We start from the raw sequence: 15679 nt of genomic DNA, 5'->3' as shown, positions 1-15679 counted from the left end.
TTCGTTATTTCCGAATCCATTTTTGAATAAAAATTTATAAAATATATCTTAATTCGAATATTGAAGAATTTAGTAAGGAGCATAGAAATAATCAAATTGACGGAAGGACAATATTCTTTTTATATGAATTTCTTTTTTCTGTGCTCATCAACAGATGAACCATAGAAATATTAGGACTCTTAGATAAAAAAAGGTTTCTGACCATTTTCTTTTATTTATACACAATGTTATATATTTCTGAAATTAGGAAAAATTAAGCTTTCAAAAAATGGCACAGAAATCTAGTGTTTCCATTTGCAGAAACAAAACCTGTTGAAAAAACGAGCACGCCACTGGATTTTACGTGAAAAAGTGCCTGTATGATGTGTTAAGGTCAAAACTCTATCATCAGTATTAGCGGAGATATAAATGTTTTTCGATACCGCCATTTTTCAAATTTTTTCTTATAACTCTAAAACGAAAGAAGTTTGCCAAAAAATGAATACAGATAGGCAGATACATAGGTACATATGTGAAATAAGATTTTGTTCGGAATTAGATATCATGAAAGTACATAAGTAAAGCTTCCTAAAATTAAAAAAAAACTGTATATCTTTCGAGAATTGACTTAAGATAATTATTTTTCGTATGCTCTCTTTTCTTATTTACACAATTAGACTTTATTTATAATATATATTATAATTTATAAATAAGCTATTTTTTCATACTTACCTGGTTCTAGGGTGAACAAAAAAAATTTAAGGTAATAGTTTAGTAAAAAACTGGGAAAATGAATGGTAATGTTAAATTCTTATCTGCATTTAATAGAATGGAAGGTTATATAAGATTGAAAAATATATAGTAGTCAGTTCGAAAGAAGGATGATAGATAGTGTCTACAGTTCCTCATGCCTGGAAGGGAATTTCTTCAGTATCGCTACGTAGAGATTGTAGAAAGCATATATGCTGACTGTTATTATGACCACCAATGCTGTTCCAAAGACCACACTTAGGAAGCTTCCATCTATAACACCACCGTTTGACTTCCTTTGGTCTGTTGACTGATCTAAGTATTGTCGTTCAGCCATCATTTTCTTCATGACATTGAGCCGTTGACGAAGCTCGTCAACATTTTCTTCACCGGTAACAATATTGGGTAAATCTGAAAAAAAATACGATATTGACAGTACATATTTCCTGAAAAATTATTTTTAATATTGGAACTTCTTGCAAAGTACCTATCTTGTCTTCATCAGATTCATAGAAACTCAATCGGTACTTATATGGAAAAACAAAAACCTAATATTCGAGTGACAACAGATCTGACCAAGTTAAAAATTAGAGTGTTTATATATAATCTTATCTATACTAAGGAGAACGAAAACAAAATAAAAAAACTATCTAGTTTTCATGGTTATAATACAAGAAATGAGGGAACATTATTTATACCTAAGCATAAAACTAGTAAATTTGAAAAATCTCCATCATATCAATGTATAAAATTGTATAACCATGTGCCAGATTATATAAAATCTCTTAATGTAAATAAATTTAAGAAAGTTGTTAAAGCATTGATGTTGAAAAAATGTTATTATTGTGTAAATGATTATCTTTGTGACTCATTTGAAACTGGTTAATTATGTTTTTCACTGACTTGTCCTATGCACTTGTTTGTTTTACAGGATTAATAAACTATTACTATAAGTATTAATAGCAATTCTAAGTTTCGTGAAAAATTTCGTGATGAGAGTTGGGTATAAATCATATAAAATTAAATCAGAATATCAGAAAAAATGAAGAAAGCATTTAAGTGAAAACGAGAGCTTTTGAGTACTTTTGTTTATTTTGCGCGGATAGTGCTCCACATTGCTGCATGAATTTTTCGAGAATTAAAACATAAATTCTAAACTATTATTACTAATCCTTCATCACGAAATATTCCAACATATATAAAAACATGTAATAAATCACAATATAGAAATTCATCATAAAAATATACGGGGTTTGAACCCATAATCATTCGTTTCGAAATCCGAATGAAACATTCAGAAGTCCGTAACTTGAAATCTACACAGTCTAGACTCTAGAGCATTGCGGTGAAAATTCTTTCATTTTTATTCATATCCCAGATAGTATAATGGTATGAGAAATTTCCATGTTTTCATTCATTTTAGTAAAAATTTGAATAATTTTTCCATGAAAAAGAAGTCTGATATGCGATGAAACAAAATTATTTACCTACTACTATGGAAACATAGTAATGGAATCGATATGAATGAAAACAAACTCGCACAAACATGGAAATTTTTCTTACCACTACAATCTAAAAATTTCCAATGATTCGAGTTAAGAATATGATGTATATTTCCTACCTTTCTCCATTATGTTTTGAAACTTATAGCATCATTATTGATCGAAGACGAACTGCTATAGACTGATGGGAAAGAGGAGTTTCCATTTTCACCCCTTAGGATGTTCGGGGTGCTCTGTAACTCTGATACGTCGCGAAACTATCCCCTCTTCCAGTAGCGTAACCATAAGCCTTGGGGGATTAAAGAGTAATAACCGAAAAAAATAAATTGGTTATTCTATTCCAATGTCCTCTGAATTCACAAACACTTTTTGGTATTGATTTTTACCTGTGGAAGTGTCAGCTGTTTTATTCAAACGCGAAAAACATGAAGATTCGCCTGCAACAATTTTCCTTCTTTTGGAGAGGTTTTCCAAAGAAGCTTGCTAACTCATAATGGTATTTTGATTAGTTTCGAGGTCATGCAACAAACATTGAGACTTTACTTGTGACTATCTTAGTGATTTTTTTTCAATCATTCATTTCTGACATCAAATCAGTTGTAGAAAACTGGCACCGAGTTCCTCAACTTCTGTTGCCTCAGTCCGGAGGCATCACAGAATTTAAATCATCACATAATTTAAAATACCCAGCTCGGAGTGTATTTCAGACTATGTACATATAATAAATATTCCACAGGTCCCAGTTCTCAGCCCTGGGCTACGCCTATACTAACTTCAGTCTCTTCATTGATTTTCCCATTTCCTTCTGTGAACTGTTTTCGTCCTTTTGAGTATGATTGATAGAGTAGTAGTTCATGCATTTTCCGCGAAAACACGTTTTTTGAGGTTTTTCATTAATAGGTTGGTATCCACGATAGCAAACAAAAGCCTTTTGTAGAACACAGCACAAACATATCTACATATTTTTGTTAATGAATATGTTAAAGCAGTCACTAATGGAATCCAAAGAGCCCACAACTGGATTCTCAGCGACAAAGAGAAAATATGATATTATTTATTAGGTTTACAACTTTCCTTCCTCCATTTTGCAATAGATGGCTATAGCGGTAAGTGGTAGTCAAAATAAATAGATCGTAGATGTCATACAATAGGCTTAGGTATTTGTAAACATAACGTCATCGAAAACTTAGTCGATTTTTGTTTGCATCATGAAGATATTCTTGATTGAATATGCCAGCTCACGAGCCAAATTCTCGTCATTTTTAATTTTCTGCTTTAATATGAAGAAATCTGCGGCAAAGGCTCATCGAATGCTCTCAAATACCTATGGTGAGGCCGCTATTAGTTAAAGAACGTGCTGAGAGCGCTTCAAGAACGGTGATTTTGACGTCGAAGACCATAATGGAGGTGGAAGAGAGAAGGTTCTCGAAGATGCAGAATTGGAGGCATCACTTGATCAAGACTGGTGCCAAACGCAAAAAGAATTGGCGGGATAATTGGGAGTGACACAATAAGCCATTTCAAAACGCCTGAAAGTCATAGGAATGATTCAGAAACAAGGAAGTTGAACGGCGTTTGTTTGCTTGTGAGAAGCTGCGAGGCAAAGTCGGAAGGAATTTCTGCATCGCATTGGGACTGAAGACAAAAATGGGTTAATTACGATAATCCCAAGCGCAGTAAATCATGGGGATATCCCGGCCATGCTTCCATGTCGACGTCCAAACCGAATTTTCACGATTCCAAGGTCATGCACCCTATTTGTTGGGACCAGCTCGAGGTAGTGTATTATGAGTTGTTAAAACCGAACAAAACCATCACAGGCGATCGTTATCGAATGAAATTAATGCATTTCAGCCGAGCATTGAAAAATAAACAACGAGATACATGATAAAGTAATTTTACAGCATGACAATGCTCGACCCCATGTTGCGAAAGTGGTCAAGACATACTTGGAAACGTTGAAATGGGTAAGTCCTTCCGCATCTGCCGTGTTCTCCAGACGTTGCGCCCTCGGACTATCATTTGTTTCGATCAAGGCACACGGCCTGGCTGACCAGCAATTCCGGTCTTATGAAGAGGTAAAAATTGGATCGATTCTTGAATGACCAGTTGTTTCAACTCGAAATTTCTTACACTGCCGCAAGATGGGAGAAAGTAGTGGTCAGCGATGAATCACAAAGTTATAACCAGTTTTTTACAATAAAGCCTCGAAATTCGGAAAAAACGGCGGAATTAAAGTAGTACGCCTATGTATTTCTTTTAGGGTCCTAATTAATCTAGAAATTGCTATCAGGGGTGCCACCGATGCAATTCGAATAGTTTGGAGCTTTTTCTTCAGGATGTCATCAATTTTCACGCGATCATTTATCCTCAATTTATAGCTCGCATGTACATAAATGATCAGATCGAACCCTTTGATCTAACCGCTGGTTGATAAATTTGTTGATTCAATTTTTTTCACGATTAAATTATTGATTATTCCCCCCTTGGGTACGCCACTGTCCTTTCCCGCATGTGGGAAGGATTTAGTGGAAAACTACCCATTAGCTGCAGTTGTCCAACCAACACACAAAGCATCTATGGAGGATGCCCTCTGTAATCCAAACAGCTGAACTACCAATTACCATGCGCCAGATTCACGAGCGGAAAAAAAATGACAAAACCAATACAACGCGTAGTATGTTTAGATACGACATACATATCATAATAAGGTCAGGTCACTGCGACCTCGAGAACATATGATTAAATGACGTACCTACAGCAATGACGTTTAGTTATGACACAATGACCAACATTCAAATCTACAGGATGTCTCTCTAGTTTGAGGTCTGAGAGGTAAGGAGGATTCTGGAACTGATTGGAGGTTGTTGGAATGGTTGTGGTATGGTTCTGTATCAAAAATTTGGGAAAAGATTGAGTAGATTGAGTAGAACATTTAACTTTTCGGTTGACAGCATTCCAAGAGATCCAGTTTCCTGACACCCCAAAGCAAATTTGGACTCCACCCCTCTTCCCGCACAGCCTCCCCTAAGTGGAATGCGCACGACCTCTGCCCAGGATGCTAAAACACCACTGTGACTGCCTAAAATTCATATCATAGCACCTAAGCCCTACGTAATTTTTTTTAGTGTTCCACAGTTTTTCCTACTTGAGTTATTGAAACTGTACAAAATTTTACGTGAATTTATAAACAAATTTTGGTGTAAGTTTTACAAATAAGACCTGTATCTTGAGTTTGCATTGATCGTTGTCGAAATTGTATGTTCACCTCTACTTTCTACCACGAGAACGATGCTGAACTTTCTTTAAAATCTTGAAGAATTTGATGTAATTTTTTTTGGGAATTATTGGACCAGCTTGTGTGTGTTAATGTTGAGTGTTACTTGAGGAGCTACCACTAAAATCGATAGATACATAGACTTGGTAACTGATGAAATTCCATCAGTTTCTTTTGATTGGAAAATTTTCCAAAAGGAACTGTGTAGGATATGATATTGTTGGTGTTCAGGTATGAATGTTTTTGTGTTCTCTGTTTAGAATTCTCTCTTCCGAATTCCCCCATATAAAACTCAAACTAATCAAACTCTTTTCTTCGCAACTATTCCTGGTTGAACACGAACGCTACACGAACAATCCATTAAAACAATATTAATAAGTCAAATCCTAAAATCTCAACATAAAAGTTTCATTTGAATTGCACTCAAATCAAAAATTCAATAAGTACATACATACTCAAAATTTCAATTGATTTAGCTCATCACGAAGTGAAATCGGTTTAAAAAATGTTCAACGAATCTAAAAAATTCAATTAAAGTTAATACTAGAACGACAAAGAGAAAAGCATTCATGATGGCGTTTAAGGTTGTGGGAGGAGGTCGAAAGTTCAATTCTTGGATGTCACGGCAGGGTGCAACGTTTGAAAGATAATCCAATTCCTGAAATAATCGGATTATCCACTGAATAGAGCCTGGATATCTTCATAATATAAAAGAATTTTTCAGCTGGAACGATCAAATATGAGTTTTCTGCACCTAATTGAACATTTTTATGGGCGGTCCATTCTTGGTGAAGAATGGCAGACATTTGACATTATTGATTAATTCTTCTAATTTCAGGATAAGTCAAGAATCCTATTTTGTCCAGATTCAATTAACTGCTATGGAGAAGAACATTCTTTCCAGGAGAATTTTTCTCATTGAGAGGATAGAGAACGTCGAGAATATTGAAAAAGTTGCAAAACGGTAGTTTGTCATTTTATGAAGCAGCTATTGAATTGTTTTGAATTCATTTGTGAATGTTAAAAAAAAGTATCAAGTAATCGCCATTTTAGATGACCTTTATATAAGATTGAAAAATATTACTTACTACTCACGCAAAATATCAATTTAGGTAATAGTTTTTCGTTATAAATGTAAATACTGATCAATTTATACAACATTCAAGACAGAGATTGAATTTGAAAACGTATAGCTCTCTATATATGTTCGTGTTCAATGTAAGTCGATTGTAAACAGAACTCATATGCTGAATTTCAGGTTTTTGAAGAATTTTTTTTTACACAGTTGAAAATTTGATTTTCCTTTGTGTAAAAAAAAAAGTTATTAAATCACTGTACGATGTATGTGGAATATCTAACGTTAAAACGGTAATGTTATGTGCGAATATCCTGTATTCTTTGCATAGACGTAACTATAGTTGACTCATGGGGGTTACCCAACTTTGAAAAAAAAATCTCTCAATTTTTATAAATGTTATTTACAATTTTTTCCAATCAATGACGGGTTATGTCAACAACAACAACCCCCCCTTCGTGACGCCCATGATTCTGCGGTAACATCTCCATACTCGGCGAGTTATCGAACAGTTTTCATGTGACAATCAGTAAGGGTGGCGGACAACTCGTCGTATCTTTCGACCTCCTTCGACGAGCTGAAATATTTCTTTCATAATATTTATTCTGAAAGTTCTGAATGAATCTATACTCAATTCATTTTTAGCGCGCGCGATTCATGACGCTATCGATCTGGTTGAACTGTGACAAAAAGCAACCGCATTTAGGCACGTGTTTTAGACTGACGGTTGTAGGAATCTTTGATTTGTCCCTTATTCTCTATTGATTTCTGAAGGAAAAAAAGGAGCTGCCCTTATGTTGAAGATCCCCGCACGTTTTAAACAATGTGACCTCAGTGTAACCCTAGCGTTTGATTACTGTGACTGCATTGTCAACATGGGTACTCGCGCTGCTGCATGTAAGCAATTTTTACCTTTTAAGTTTTTCTCCACTGTCTTTTCATATTTTCATTTCTTTCATTTTCATCATCAAATGGAGTAGCTTACATTACGCCTTTGAGCAAAAAATGACTTTCAAGCAACCCTGACCTAATACGTCGCAGAGTTGTAGATTAATTAGAAAAAAAATTAGGAAAGCAATGATATAAAGTGAGAATCATTTGCGACTCGTTCATTCATGCGCCAATTACGGCCTCGGAGACCGCATAACTCTATTATGCAATTGGCGCATGAATTATCGACCCCTTAAAGAGCCTAACTATTGTCCACATTCTCATGTTATACTCCGATATTCTGCTTGAATATTTCCCTCCTGTCAAAAATTCTATCTAAATGGAGTGCCATTATCGAAAAGTACAACGAATATTTCCCTCCTGTCAAAAATTCAATGTAAATGGAGAATAATTATCGAAAATTACAGCGATAATTGCATTGCAGGAAGCGAAATAGCCCTGCGATAATTGCACTGTTCATAGATGCTAAGTTTCTATTTATCTTTCTTACACAGTTCGAATCTATGTCAATTCCATTCTACATCAGTTTGACAAGTGATGTAACAGTTTATTCGGGGAATATTCCCCCGAATTACACTCGTGCATCAGAATGACCGGATAATTTCGCATTCCAGCGTGTTTTCTTTGAAAAACTGCATTCGGTCATTTTCATTTTCGCGAAAAATGAAAATGAACTCATACAGTTTCTATGACAACAAGCTGTCATGCGAAATTATCGGTAATTTTGATGCACTTCTGCAATAACTTACGAATATTTCCCTCCTGTCAAAAATTCTATGTATCTGGAGAACAATTATCGAAAATTACAGCGATAATTGCATTGTAGGAAGCGAAACTGCACTGCGATAATTGTTCTGTTCATAGATGCTATTCATAGTTTCTATGTATCTTACACAATTCGAATCTATGGCAATTCCATTCTACATCAGTTTGACAAGTGATGTGACAGTTTATTCGGGAAATATTCCCCCGAATTACACTCGTGCATCAGAATGACCGGATAATTTCGCATTCCAGCGTGTTTTCTTTGAAAAACTGCATTCGGTCATTTTCATTTTCACGAAAAATGAAAATGAACTCATGCAGTTTCTATGACAACAAGCTGTCATGCGAAATTATCGGTAATTTTGATGCACTTGTACAATTACTTACGAATATTTCCTTTATTTCAAAAATTCTATGTATGTGGAGAACAATTATCGAAAATTACAGCGATAATTGCATTGTAGGAAGCGAAATAGCCCTGCGATAATTGCACTGTTCATAGATGCTAAGTTTCTATTTATCTTTCTTACACAGTTCGAATCTCTGTCAATTCCATTCTACATCAGTTTGACAAGTAATGTAACAGTTTATTCGGGGAATATTCCCCCGAATTACACTCGTGCATCAGAATGACCGGATAATTTCGCATTCCAGCGTGTTTTCTTTGAAAAACTGCATTCGGCCATTTTCATTTTCACGAAAAATGAAAATGAACTCATGCAGTTTCTATGACAACAAGCTGTCATGCGAAATTATCGGTAATTTTGATGCACTTCTGCAATAACTTACGAATATTTCCCTCCTGTCAAAAATTCTATGTATCTGGAGAACAATTATCGAAAATTACAGCGATAATTGCATTGAAGGAAGCGAAACTGCACTGCGATAATTGTTCTGTTCATAGATGCTATTCATAGTTTCTATGTATCTTACACAGTTCGAATCTATGGCAATTCCATTCTACATCAGTTTGACAAGTGATGTGACAGTTTATTCGGGAAATATTCCCCCGAATTACACTCGTGCATCAGAATGACCGGATAATTTCGCATTCCAGCGTGTTTTCTTTGAAAAACTGCATTCGGTCATTTTCATTTTCACGAAAAATGAAAATGAACTCATGCAGTTTCTATGACAACAAGCTGTCATGCGAAATTATCGGTAATTTTGATGCACTTGTACAATTACTTACGAATATTTCCTTTATTTCAAAAATTCTATGTATGTGGAGAACAATTATCGAAAATTACAGCGATAATTGCATTGTAGGAAGCGAAATAGCCCTGCGATAATTGCACTGTTCATAGATGCTTAGTTTCTATGTATCTTTCTTACACAGTTCGAATCTATGTCAATTCCATTCTACATCAGTTTGACAAGTAATGTAACAGTTTATTCGGGGAATATTCCCCCGAATTACACTCGTGCATCAAAATGACCGGATAATTTCGCATTCCAGCGTGTTTTCTTTGGAAAACTGCATTCGGTCGTTTTCAGTTTTGGAAAATGAACTCATGCAGTTTTCATGAGAACACGCTGTCATGCAAAATTATCGGTGATTTTGATGCACTTGTGTAATTACTTACGAATATTTCCCTCCTGTCAAAAATTCTATGTATATGGAGAACAATTATCGAAAATTACAGCGATAATTGCATTGTAGGAAGCGAAACAGCACTGCGATAATTGTTCTGTTCATAGATGCATAGTTTCTAAGCATCTTACACAGTTCGAATCTGAGGCAATTACAATCTACATCAATTTGACAAGTGATGTAACAGTTTATTCGGGGAATATTCCCCCGAATTACACTCGTGCATCAAAATGACCGGATAATTTCGCATTCCAGCGTGTTCTCTTTGAAAAACTGCATTCGGTCATTTTGATTTTCTCCAAAAATGAAAATGAACGCATGCAGTTCTTATAACAACACACTGTCATGCATAATTATCGGTAATTTTGATGCACTTGTGCTATTATTTACGAATATTGTTCTGTGGTCGCTTTAAACACAAATTTTTGTATCCAATGTCGACTTTCCAACCCAGTGTCCTTTGTCAATTATTATTGGATATAATAAACCTACAATTGAAGCTTAATCATTTAAAAAAATGAGAAAGCAGGACCAATCTCGTGTGAAGTAGGAGTGCAAAGAAGAAGAAATTCAGGGTAATAAAAGAGAGATGAATCGGAAAAAAAATGTAGAGGGTGATCCAGAATTTAGTACAGTAACTTTGGAGTCGAATAGGTCAACTCTTTTCATGAAAAAAGTTCATCTAAAAATGTATCCTAACATGCTTCGTTTTCGAGATACAAGGTGTTACAGTTTGTCAAAAAAAAATTTGAACAATCCTGACCTTATATTCACTGATACGTCGCAGAGTTGAAGATTTATTGAAAAAAAATTAAGAAAGCAATAGTGTAAAGTTAAAATCATTTGCGACTCGTTCATTTATGCGCCAATTACGGCCTCGGAGTCCACATAACTCTATTATGCAATTGGCGCATGAATTATCGAACCCTCAAAAAGCCTGACTTTTATTCTCATTTTCATGGTACTTAAATATTCTGCTTGAATATTTTCCTCCTGTTAAGAATTCTATCTAAATTGTGTGCAATTATCGAAAATTACAGAGATAATTGCATTGTAGGAAGCGAAACAGCCCTGCGATAATTGCACTGTTCGTAGATGCATAGTTTCTATGCATCTTACACAGTTCGAATCTACATCAGTTTGACAAGAAATATTTCGGTGTCGGGCTCTTTCTCCGAAAATGAAAATGAGCGAATGCACTTTTTCAAAAAAAAAAAACATGCTGGAATGCGAAATTATCCGGTCATTTTGATGCACTTGTGTAATTACTTACGAATATTTCCCTCCTGCCAAAAATTCTATGTATATGGAGAACAATTATCGAAAATTACAGCGATAATTGCATTGTAGGAAGCGAAACAGCACTGCGATAATTGTTCTGTTCATAGATGCATAGTTTCTATGCATCTTACACAGTTCGAATCTGAGGCAATTACAATCTACATCAGTTTGACAAGTGATGTAACAGTTTATTCGGGGAATATTCCCCCGAATTACACTCGTGCATCGAAATGACCGGATAATTTCGCATTCCAGCGTGTTCTCTTTGGAAAACTGCATTCGGTCGTTTTCATTTTTGGAGAAAGAGCCCGACACCGAAGGTGGAGGTTAACAAAAAAGAGATGGATTGGAAAATGAAAAAATATTAAGGTTGATCCAGAGTTTAGTACAGTTACGTAAGCGTCGGATAGATCAACTTTTTTCATGAAAAAAGTTGTACCCTAACAAGCTTCGTTTTCGAGATACAAGGTGTTCAAGTTTGTCAAAAAAAATTGAACAACCTTGACCTCATTATCAGTAATACGCCGCAGAGTTGTAGATTAATTAAAAAAAAAATATCAGGAAAGCAATGATGTAAAGTTAGAATAATTTGCGACTCGTTCTTTTATGCGCCAATTAAGGACCCGGAGACCACATAACTCTATTATGCAACTAGCGCATTGAATTGAATTATTGAACCCTAAAAAGGTCCTGACTTCACAATTCTCATGTCACCTCGATATTCTGCTTGAATATTGTTCTGCGGCCGCTATAAACACAAAGTTTTGCATCCAATGTCGTTCTTCCAACCCAACGTCCATCGTTAATTATTATTGGATGTAATAAACTTACAATAAAAGCTTAGTTAAATTGAGAAAGCAGGACCAAGCTCGTATGGAGTAGGAGTGAAAAGAAGAAGAAATTCAGGGCAACAAAAGTGAGATTGATCGGCAAGTGAAAAATGAACACAAAATATAGAGGGTGATCCAGATTTTAGTACAGCAGCTTTGGCGTCGGATAGATCAACTTTTTTCATGAAAAAAAGTTCATATAGACATGTAGGTATACTAACAAGCTTCGTTTTCGAGATACAAGGTGTAAAAGTTTGACGAAAAAAATCAGTTTTTTATTAATAATTCTAATTATAACATTCATTGTTTCAATTTTTAGGTTCTCAAGTCTAGGAGATGTAATTTCACGAATTAGGTGAGTCTTCTACCAAAATTATCCTGTGACTTAGATTTCCTATTGAACACTACGTTTCTGAATTTTTTCTTCGAAAAAATTATTCCATTTCTGAAATCAACAGAGTTTTACTAAAAAAAAAGGTATCTTGAATTTTTTCATAGAATGTACCTACCGTTTTCGAGATAATCGAGTAAACAAAGCAAACACTATCCAAAAAATTATTATAATAAATGTATTCGTGGTCATCGACCTGAGTCCTTCAGCCAATAATAAGTTTGGCTTACATAATGAAATTACAAAAAAAAGAAAAGGTATATAATATAAAGTTGAGGAACATTCAAGTCGTTCAGTTCTTGCCATAGTGTGCATGTGAATTTTTTTTTTTGGGTGTTGGGCCAGATCAAGTAACAGGTCGATTGAAAAGTCCCCGGTCTACTACAGTAAAATATATTTTTTGGCAAAATTCGATTTTATTATTCAACATTCATAGTTGCCTAAGAGGGCGATAAAGCGATTATTGCGATCTTCCAACTTTTCGATACCATTTTTGTAGTACTATTTGTTTTTCGCTTCAAAATAGGCCTCAGTTTCGGCGATAACTTCTTCATTGGCCCTAAATTTCTTTCCAGCGAGAACAGGAAAAAGTCGCTGGGGGCCAGATCTGGCGAATATGGAGGATGCAGAAGCAATTTGAAGCCCAATTTTGCCATTGTTTTCATTGATTTGTGACACGTGGCATTGTCTTGAGGAAACAGCACTTTTTTTTCGGAAAATGGGTCCGTTTTTTAACGATTCAATAACGCTCTATAATAATCGCTGTTGATGGTCTGGCCCTTTTGGAGGTAATCAATGAATATTATACCTGGGGCATCTACTCTTTTTATATTAATCGTGGAACACATATTGCACGTTTTATTAACTGCTGAATTCAAATCACTATATTCAGCATGTGCCCAGTTTGAACACTTTACATAAGGGTACCAAATTTCCTTGTTTCGCCCGAATTCACCGCAGACCAAGCACTGTCATTACTTTCAGCCGGATCTACATCATCTAATTCATAATCGTCGCATAATTGACTCTCATCATAATTTTCAGTCAGAATAATCAAAATGTAAAAATCTTAAAGAAGGTTTCTTATTTATAGCTCGTTTATTTGCTTCAGTCACCAGTTTTTCTATATCTTCCACCTTCCGCCTCTTGATTTCAGATTTCTTCATCTTTTTTTACTATCTTTCTTCATTTTGGTTGATTTCTAATCGCATTTTTAGTGACGAGGATGTGAAAATTAGTGGGTGTAGTTTTGCTCGTGATTTAGGAAGTGATTCCGAAAAAGTATTCACCAATTTCATTATATAATTATCCATATCGGCTTCCTGTTGATCGTTGAAAATAGTATACTCTAAAACAAGTTGCAGAATGGGCTCCTATTCCAACTCGAATGCGAAATTCGAAAACGAGCGACGAAGGAGCGAATTTTCGAACGCACGAGTGTTGGAATTGCCTTCTGCAACGGGTATTAGACGATATTTTCTCTATTTATCCCCCGACTTTTGCCTATACGCGTAGGATTTCTCCTCGCCGTCGGCTTCTCACTCCTCGCTAAGAGGAACATTCACTCATTCCCAGGTATTTAAAATATCAGAAGGGTAGAGCTCGGTCGTGTCCGGTCCTTGTGGTCTAACTATTTATTATTATAATTATTATTAAACATAGATTTAAGTTTAGGCAATGCCTATAAACTCACAGAAAAATATTATTTTTTTTTAAGAAGAGAACAAGGTAAAAGTGCTTGAAGAGCGAAATATGATACAGATGATCTGGAGAGAAAAAGAGAAAAAAAAATTACACAAAAAGGTTCCTTTCACTTGAATGCCAACTGTCATAATTGTTTTTGAACGAGTTCACCGACACTGACTCCACCACAGCAGGAGGTAACGCGTTCCAAACACCGAATATCCGGTTTGTCAAAAAGTTTTACCTTTGCACAGTCAAGTTTTGTAAAATATTGAAATTCAATGCGACATTCGGATTATATATCCTAGTGACTTTTGTATTGTATCTTAGCAGTTGGTGTAACAATCACGAAAATTGACAGATTACGGGATTTAGATATGAATCTTACGTTTCGAATTTTGAAATAATTTACAATTACGCATTAAATTCGTGAATTATTTCTGACGAAATCGATTTAACAACACCAGAATTGAAAGGAATGGACTAGTTTTCATTTCTTTATAAGGATCAATTTTAAAAATTTAAGTAAAATGAAACAAAAATTTGTGGAAGAATCATTGAAATATCTCTAGAAATGAAAAAGTTATGGGACTTTGAAGTTGCGCTTGGAAGAATAATTTCATAGTACGCAGCGTCTAGTGCGTGACGTCACGCCACTTACACGAGGCGACTCGTATTTGCAGAGTGCTTACGAATTCATTGGTGTACAATCACTCGTGCCGTTCGTGTCGTGTTTTGTTCGTTACACGATGGCTGAAATAAAAAAAATCCTACAAATATTGTATTGTGCCTATGTGTGCAAGCACGACAATATAAGTCCACTTAGATAGAATTGATTCATACCGGTTTTATTACGGGCAGTAAATATTGCTTTTTTTCTCTTTTTACTTTTTACTCCTCACATAAATATGTTTTGCTATTGATAATGGATAGACTTCAACAACCAGTACTCAACTACAAACTGTTTATGAAACGTTTTTTAAATAAATCATCGTTATAAGTTGAACCATGATGAAGCAAACTCAAAAGTAGATACTTACCTGAAAAGTTTGACTCCTTTTATTTCAGCACTGACATAAGATGGATTTGAAGAAAAAAACTCCACCACTGCGAATATATCTATTTTTAGGCAAATTGTCACTTTGTCCTTTCACGAAGCCTTCTTCCGTTATGGTGACCTAAAAACAAAACTCGAGTTAAAACAACACTGTACAACTACAAACGGCGCGAAAGCCTTGGCGCAGCTAAGTATTTAAACGTAATTTATGGTGTAGCGATCACAGGCAAGTGGCGTGACGTCACAGACGAGTCGGAGACCAAAGACGTTCCGCGCTAAAATACGTAAATTTAAATAATCTATTTCTCAGTCATTTATTGATGGATTTTCAACATTTTCACTGATTCATCAGTTTTGCTCTATATTTTAATTCTATTGTGTCAAATATAGTATTATCAACAGCACTAAACTAGTCCTTTGCGAATATTGTTGCAAATAATTTCGCTATATCCAAATTATACGTATTATATTGACGATTATTGACGTTTGTTGAAATTTGATAGGATTGGAAATCAGTATAGACAACCACAAAACGAAATATATA

The 15679-nt window shown here is 35.1% G+C and overlaps 2 protein-coding genes across 3 annotated transcripts in view; one reads left to right on the top strand and one right to left on the bottom strand.

Annotated features, from left to right (window-relative positions):
- Positions 1 to 782: 782 nt before the first annotated feature.
- LOC123685919 lies at positions 783 to 2475 on the bottom strand. Its single transcript, XM_045625785.1, has 2 exons — positions 2351 to 2475; positions 783 to 1140 (listed from the first exon to the last, which is right to left on the bottom strand). Exons 1-2 carry the CDS (start codon positions 2358 to 2360, stop codon positions 875 to 877), a joined length of 276 nt encoding a protein of 91 aa, XP_045481741.1. The 5' UTR covers positions 2361 to 2475; the 3' UTR covers positions 783 to 874.
- Positions 2476 to 5194: 2719 nt separating this feature from the next.
- LOC123685862 (protein unc-79 homolog) overlaps positions 5195 to 15679 on the top strand; it is an 89003-nt gene continuing 78518 nt past the window's right edge. The window contains exons 1-2 of one of the 2 annotated variants that reach the window (XM_045625721.1): positions 5195 to 5739; positions 7229 to 7480. In XM_045625721.1, the coding sequence (XP_045481677.1) occupies positions 7378 to 7480 (103 nt within the window). In that variant the 5' untranslated portion in view covers positions 5195 to 5739; positions 7229 to 7377. Of the gene's footprint in view, positions 5740 to 7097; positions 7481 to 15679 lie in introns of those variants that run through there. The other variant, XM_045625720.1, reaches the window with a different exon arrangement.

This window comes from Harmonia axyridis, chromosome X (assembly GCF_914767665.1).
Source record: "Harmonia axyridis chromosome X, icHarAxyr1.1, whole genome shotgun sequence".
NCBI classification, from domain to species: domain Eukaryota; kingdom Metazoa; phylum Arthropoda; class Insecta; order Coleoptera; family Coccinellidae; genus Harmonia; species Harmonia axyridis.
Note: the sequence above shows the minus strand (reverse complement) of the source record. Positions and strands in the feature narration are given on the sequence as shown.